Source organism: Nannospalax galili, unplaced genomic scaffold (genome assembly GCF_000622305.1).
Source record: "Nannospalax galili isolate Female #2095 unplaced genomic scaffold, S.galili_v1.0 scaffold417, whole genome shotgun sequence".
NCBI lineage: Eukaryota > Metazoa > Chordata > Mammalia > Rodentia > Spalacidae > Nannospalax > Nannospalax galili.
The window spans coordinates 49,695-57,774 of record NW_008340785.1 but is presented as its reverse complement, the minus strand read 5'-3'; the positions used below and the strand labels follow the sequence as shown (position 1 = coordinate 57,774).

Genomic DNA, 8,080 nt, shown 5'->3' with positions numbered 1-8,080 from the left:
GACACAATAAAGTGAGTTCCTGCCTCGACAAGACTCCCAACTCGGTGTGGTTTTTGAGTCGCTGACACTCACCATCCCACTCAGCCCCTAAGAGAGGAACACAGGCTGGTCCTGGCCTCTCTCCCTGTGCCGTACCTGTCGGAGAGCGATCTGACAAACAACTACTAAACACATGTCATTACTAAAAAACATAACAAACTTATGGCAAACAATAAAAGCAGTTGTAAGAGGGAAACTTATAGCTACAAATGTCTACTTTACAAACCTGGATAGATATCAAATAAATAGTGATGCAGCTCAGGGCCTTGAAAAAACAGAACAAGCCAAAGCAAAAGTAAGTAAACAGAAGAAATAATTATGATCAAGGTAAAAACTAATGAAACAGGTATGAAAGACATCACAGTCAATGAAACAGTGTCGGTTCTTTTTACATTTTTATTTATATGTGTGGGTGCGTGCGTGCACGAGTCTGTGTGTGTGTGTGTGTGTGTGTGTGTGTGTGTGTGTGTGATGTGCCTGAGAGTGCATGTGCTACATCACATGTGAGGAGGTCAGAGGACAGTTTTCAGGAGTCCCTTCCCTACTTGCACCATGGGATCCAGGGATGAACTTAGGTCATGAGGCCTGCACAAGAAGCACTTTTACCCACTGAGCCATCACAACAGCTTAAGACAGTTGGCTTTTTGAAAAGATAAACAAGCTTGACAAACCCATATCCAAACTAATCAAAGGAGAGAGAAGAGCCAAATTAATAAAACTGGGGATAAAAAAAGAATATATTATTATATAACAGATGAGTAAAATTCAGAAAATCATTTAACATACTAAAAATGTAAAAGAAATGGATAAATTTCAAGATGTATATATGACCTGCTACAATTAAACCAAGAGGAAATAAACAATTTAAACAGATCTATAATAAGCAATGAGTTTGAAGCAAAAATAATAATAATAATAATTCTCCAAACTAAAATAAGTCCAGACCCATATGAATTGATACACTGCTAAATTTTACAAGACCTTTGAAAAAGAGCTAATACCAGTGTTTTTCAAACTATTGGTTTGAAAATAAAATAGAAAAGGAAGGAATGCTACTGAACTCTTTTTTACAAAGCTAGTATTACTCTGACATCCAGACCAATTATGATACACACAAAAGAAAATTATAAATTTATCTCTCCAATGAACATATATGCAAAACTTCTCAGCAAAATGCTTATAACATCTAACTTCTCTCCATGACAAATGCTTTGAAGAGACTAGGAACAGAAGGAACATATGTCAGCATAATAAAGGCTCTAGACAACAAATCTATAGTCAGAATTATATTAAATGGTGAAAAAAACTCAAAGAATTCCCACTACAATCAGGACCAAAACATAGGTGCCTGTCCTCTCTCCCCAGCTATTATTCAATACAGTGCTTAAAGTCTTAGGTAGAAAAACTAAGAAAAGAGAAAGGAATAAAAGAACTAAATATAGAAAAAGAAGTCAATTTGTAAATTATAAGATTCTATAAATAAAAGATCTTAAAGATACCATTAGAAAACTCTGAGATCTGATAAATACTTTCAGCAAAGTGGCATAATACTCATTCAACATACAAAATCAATATATAAAATCAGTACCCTTCTTATTTAACAGTAACAAGCATGCTGAAAATAAAATCAGGAAAAAAATTCCACTCGTAATTGCCTCCAAAACATGACTTGGAATAAATCTAACCAAGGAAGTGATGAACCTCTAGAATGAAAATTTTGTAACACTGAAGAAAGAAATTCCACACAAGCTGAAAAGGCCTCCCATACACATGGACTGGAAGAATTAATATTGTAAGAATAGCTATGTAAGACTGAAAGCAATCTTCAGTTTCAATCCCATCCCCATCAAAATTCTACTGTCACTTCTCACAGAAATATTTTAAATAATCTTAAAATTCACATGGAGGCACAAAAGACTCTAGAGAGTCAAAGCAAAAAGAATATTGCTGGAGGGACCTGATTTCAACCTATCCAATAGAGCCATAGTGACAGAAACAGCATGGTACTAGGACAAAAACACACAAAGAGATCAATGGAACAGAATAGAGTACGCAGATATAAATTCAAACTACAGCCATTTGATTTTTGACAAAGGGTCCTAAAATACACATTGGAAAAAAAACAGCCTTTTTAACAAATGGTGCAGAGACAACTGGATATCTACATGTAGAAGACTAAAACTGGATCTTTAGCTTTTACCCTGCACAAAATTCGACACAAAATGGATCAAGGATTTCAACATAAGACCTGAAACTCTGAAAATGCTAGAGCAAAATTTAGGAAATACAGGGCTGGAGGGATGACTCCACGGTTAAGAGCACTGGCTGCTCGTGCAAAGGACCTGGGTTCAATTCCCAGCACCCACATGGCAACTAACAACCATCTGCAACTCCAGTTCCAGGGGAATCCAATGTCTTCTTCTGACTTCCACAGGCACTGCACAACATAAGTACACTTACATGCAGGCAATACACTTATACACTAAAATAAAAATAATAAAATAGTTTTTTAATTAGAGAATACACTACTGAATATCACTCTGCCACTCTGGAAATAAAGCCAATAATCAATAAGTGCGACCTTATGAAATTAAAAAGCCTCTTGTACAGCAAAGGAAGCAGTTCACTGAATGAAAAGACTGCCTACACAATGGGAAGAAATCTGTGCTAGCTATACATCTGACAGAGGATTAATAACTAGCATATACACAGAACTCAAAAAACTAAACAAGAAATCAAAAACACCAATCAATAAATCAGCCAATAAAATGAACAGACAGTTCTCAAAAGACAAAATAGAAATGGCAAAGATATGGAGAAAATTCTCAGCCTCACTAACCATCAGGGAAATTAAAACTGCACTGAGATTCCATCACACCCGAGTCAGAATGGATTCACAAAGAAAACAAATAGCACCCAGCATGGAGGTGCATGCCTTTAATTCCAGCACTTAGGAGGCAGAGGCAGTGAGTTCCTGGTCAGCCAGTGGTATATATTAAGACCCTGGCTCAAAAAGAAAAAAGAGGAGAAAATGAAAAAGATAACACATGGCAAACACAGGGGAGGACTTGGACAAAAGAACCTGGAACTGCTGGCAGGAAGGTAAATTAACCCAGCCACTGTGGAAACTGGTATGGGGGCTTTTCAAAAAAACTAAAAAGCATACCTACCACTGACCCACAAATACCTTTCCTGGTGTTTACTCAAAGAACTCCAGTCACACAGATACCTGCACGTCAATGTTTATTAAAGCATTATTCACAATAGCTAAGCTATGGAACAACCCAGATGTTCAACAACAAAGCAACAGATAAAGAAAATGTGATACACACACACATACACACACACACAAACACACACACACACATTTTTTTCAGCCACAAAGAAAAATGAAATTATAACATTTGCAGGAAAATAGGTTCAAATGGAAATAATCATATTAAGAGAATTAAGGCAGTCTCAAACAAATATCATATTTTCTCTTATTTTTGGTTCCTATGTTTTATACAGACATATAAAACCATAAATACATATACAAATATCTATAATATAAAAGAAGAAGAAAAACTACCAGGGGGATAAAGGAGACTAGCAGGAGGGGTCAGAAAAGGGGAAATATGCTCAATGTGTAAAATATACTTACATTAACATGTCCTTATGTAAGACAGTACCATGTATAGTAAATATGAACAAAGAAAAATTTTAAGAACAAAATTTTTAAAACCTTTAAGACATTACTAAGATCAATTCATTAATAAAATTAGCCATTTTCATGTATGTAATAGAGAAAATACTTCTTACCACAATGCTTTGAATGTCCCAAAATTTCACCAACTTTCATAGTTTCACACAGTTCCAGGTACTGAGCACATTGCTGAACTGCTGTGGTAATCTGAAAAAATAATAACAACTTCTAAGTTCCAGAAACATGTAGTTTCTATATCCAAATATTTAAAAATTATTCAAGGCTATTAAAGTCTAATGACATATATGTATGGCATACCACATAGAAAGCCACCATTGTGTAGGCTAACTTAAACAATTAAGAAAATTACTAATCCTGGGCTGGAGAGATGGCTTAGCGGTTAAGAACACTGACTGCTCCTGCAGAAGACCCAGGTTCAAATCCCAGCACCCACATGGCGGCTACAAACCATCCTGAACTCCAGTTCCAGGGAAATCCGAAGCCCTCTTCTGACCTCTGCAGCATGCACGACACAGATGCACTTACATACATGCAGGAAATACACTTGTACACATAAAATAAAAATAATAAATATATTTATAGTAATAAAATATCACTATTATTTCAAATGTGCTATATAAACAAAGAGAAAAATCAGTTGGTGCCCATGACTTTAAAAACTCTCTTTTCTAGGTCTCCTAACTTGATATATTTTTCTAATTTGACTAAGTGGGATATAAAAAAGGAAGACATGAAGTTGGAAGGGGGATAGGTTGAGAAGGATGGGGGGAGTTGCAGGGGGCAAAAATGATCTGTGGATATGATGCAAACACACTGTATACATGTATGAAATTCCTCAAAAATAAATAAAATCCTGAGCATGGTGGTGGTGCACACCTTTAATCCCAGCACTCAGGAAGCAGACGCAGGCAGATTTCTGTGGGATCCAGAAGCCAGCCTGGTCTGCATAGTAAAGTCCAGGCCAGCTGGGACTACAGGAAGACCCTGTCTCAAAAAGACCAAAAAAAAAAGGATAAATAAAAAATATTCTTATAAAAAGAGGATTCATATTTTTATGTAAGAATCTCTTGTAGAAAAATAAAAGAAACTTCAGTGTAGACCAAAGTTTCCACCACATGCACAATTTGACTTCAACTCAAAAAAATGAATGGAATTGGATCATCAACACATTTTTCTGCTTCTTTTTCAAAGTAGAAGTGAAGAACTCTTTAAAAAAAAAAAATGAATCTACCATATGATCCTTTTATACCATTCCGGGGCATACACCCAAAGATTCATCCTACTGTAGAGATAGTTATACATTCATGTTTGTTGCTGCTGTTTTTACAATAGTTAAGAAACGGAAACAACCTAAATGTCCCTCAACTGACAAGTGGATAACGAAAATGTGACACATTTACACAATGGAGTTCTACTCAGCAGTAAGAAAAGATGAAATTTTGAAATTTGCAGGTAAATGGATAGAACTATAAACTGTTATATTAAGTGAAGTAACACAGACTCAGAAAAGTAAGCAATGTTATGTTCTCCCTCATTTGTGGATCTTAGCACCAATCCCTTATATGTGAGTATATAGCCTGATGTAAACCAGGAACCAGGAATATGGAAAGGAAACATGGAGGTAAAGGGGCAGGAGGGAAGCCAAAAGAGGGGGATAGTAGGGAACGAATTTTACCAAGGGGGAAATAAGAGGAAATAGGAATATTCAACTGGGAAGGGAGGAGGGAAGGACATACAAGGAACCATGGGAGTAAAGAAGAAGAAGGAACTCAAAAGAGGGGGGAGGTAATAGGAGACAGGTATTATCAAGGGGAAAATGGGGACACCTAACTGGGGAGGGAGGAGGGAGGTTAGACAGGGAGAGAGAACAGAAGGATAAATAAGCTCAGGTGGAAATAAAGTCGGAGGGAAATGTATTAACTCAAAAAACTCCCTGAAAAATACACACACAGTATCTGAACATTAGTGCACATGTATACCTGAAGGCTACATAACACAAGGCCAGTCAGGAGAAACCTCCCTTCAAGTTTTTGGTCAGAGTAGTTCAAGAGACTCCCAAAATAACATAAGCTATTGCCACAACCCGTGGTTACCTCCCAGAACTTCAAGGTAAGACCCTACTACTGAAGACACGACATATTTTGGACAGAGGACTTGGTGCAATGGAGCTGGAACTGACCTAGAAGCCTTCTCCCTGAAGACTATCTCTCATAGTTCTAGAGGATACTATGCAACCTGCTAAGGGAGAAAATCAATCAGTGGTTCAGCCCAGCTCTAAAACCTAATAACCACAATAACTGGATAACTGGCACATCAAACAACCTCTATTGATGTAGTAGTGGCACTGTTATCCAGGTGGTAATCAATAGCTATCTAACTGGATAGCCTTCTCAGTGGGAGGGAACTCATGGGTGGCAGTGTAAATATAGCCAGATACACAAGGCTGGAGAGGTCATAGATCCCATAGAAAACCCCAGCTCTGTCATATCATTAGACAAATGAAATTTCTTACTGTATGCTAAATATGGTACTGTTACCATTAATCAAAAATGCTTCTTTTTGTAACACATTGAGGCTGTTGCTGATTTCCACAACTGGTCACACACAGATATGTCTGAGATATGCCCAGCCCTAAATCACACATCTACAAGCTTACTTTTAGAAAAAGTGTTTCTGAGGCAGGGTGACTCATACCTGTAGTCCCAGCATTTGGGCTGAGACAGGCAGATTGCCATGAGCTCAAGGCCAATCTAAGTTACACTGAGATACTGTCTCAAAAAACAAAAGCACCTAAGCATAGCCTGTCACATTATTGTTACTTATGAGTATGAATCTGTGTATGTATATGTACACATGGGTACAGGTGTCCACAAAGGCCAGAAGCTGGAGTTTATCGGCAGTTGTAACTACCCAATGCAGGTACTGGGATTAGAATTCTTATCCTCTACAAGAGTAGCAAGTGCTTTTAAGCACTGAGCCATCTCTCTAGCCCCCAAAGCTACCTTTTGATATCCTTTAAATTTAGTTAGCTTTATAGATAAAATGAGGGTTCATATGAAGCCTTTAGAAAGCTTGATCCATTATACATTTTATGCTCTACAACCCTGACCCAAAACTTCACAATTACAGGAATCCTTCCTTCACATAACTTCTAAACTCAAGGTTCTCCCTAAATATGTAAACCATACATATTATCTTCCTAAATGTTCTAATAAATTTCATGTTTTTCATTTTTGTCATTTATTATTTATCAGTCTTAATGATTTCTTTTCAATTTCTTTCAGTAATGAACATGACTAATTTTGGTACATTTTACAGTATTCATCTGTATTTGGCATAGTTCAAACCGATTTTTGCAAATGGAAAAGCATTTTTCACTGAGTCATTTTATATCACTTTCACTCAAATGTATCAGTATATTTTATAGAAGTAATTCCCTTATTAGTGCCTGACCTGAATCAAATTATGTGTTAATACTTAAAAATACGGTTTCTCTCAAACTACCTTATTATTTATAGTAGTCCAATTTGCAATATACTTACACAGTTCCTAATTATCCTGACTGCATTTTAAGACTCTACTTTTATCCTTTTACGTTTCATAGAATGGTAGTTTAAAGTTAAAAAGAAGTGCCCGCAGGCCTCTCTCTGACCCTCAGGCTTCTCTCTCTCGGGTAAGTGGACTGGACCCTCAGCGCCTTGACTCCCCCAACCTCAATAACCCTCCCATCAACCCCGTTGATGTCTCCTCCTAGCCTGGGTCCTGTCCCATTCATTGTCTTGGCACCCCAGACACCTGGGAAACCACCACTGCTTCTTCCTGATCCTTTGCATCCAGAGCAACACAGTTCCTTCTCAGGTCCCCAGGAGAACTGCTTCTGCAACTGGCCCCACCCTCACCTCCCTCTGCCTCCCTAGGTCTGCACAACCCACCAACTTCTTTCCTGGATGCCAGGCTGACCTTTCCTCTTCCTGGTCTTTTGCATCCAGACCAACCCAGCTCTTCAGTGCAGTCCCCAGGGGCCCTAAGGCCACCTCCCACCCCCAGCTTCCTTTGCATCTTCCACTGGGAAGGCCACCAGCTGCCCTAGAGCAGCATCTTTCCTGGGCCTGGCTCCCAGGCCAGTCCAAACCCCAAATTCCTGAGGCGAAAAATCTATCCTGGAGGGATCCAGAACTTAGGAGACTGGGAGCATCTGATCCTCATCTGACTTGGGCCACTGTGGGAACTCATGAAGACAAAAGCAATCTGACCTCTCCAATATAAAATCAAAAGAGAGAACCAGAAGCTTAGAGGAACACCCTTTCATGCCCCAAAAAAGTAAATCAAAAATAT

At 38.1% G+C, this 8,080-nt stretch overlaps 1 protein-coding gene across 1 annotated transcript in view; it reads right to left on the bottom strand.

Moving 5' to 3' along the window:
• The window catches only part of Tbc1d32 (TBC1 domain family member 32), a gene marked incomplete at its 5' end in the record, with an annotated part of 270,497 nt that overhangs the window by 215,447 nt on the left and 46,970 nt on the right, over nucleotides 1-8,080 (bottom strand). Inside the window, one exon of the mRNA XM_008835797.3 lies at nucleotides 3,841-3,931. Coding sequence (XP_008834019.3) covers nucleotides 3,841-3,931 — 91 coding nt within the window. The remainder of the gene's footprint in view (nucleotides 1-3,840; nucleotides 3,932-8,080) is intronic.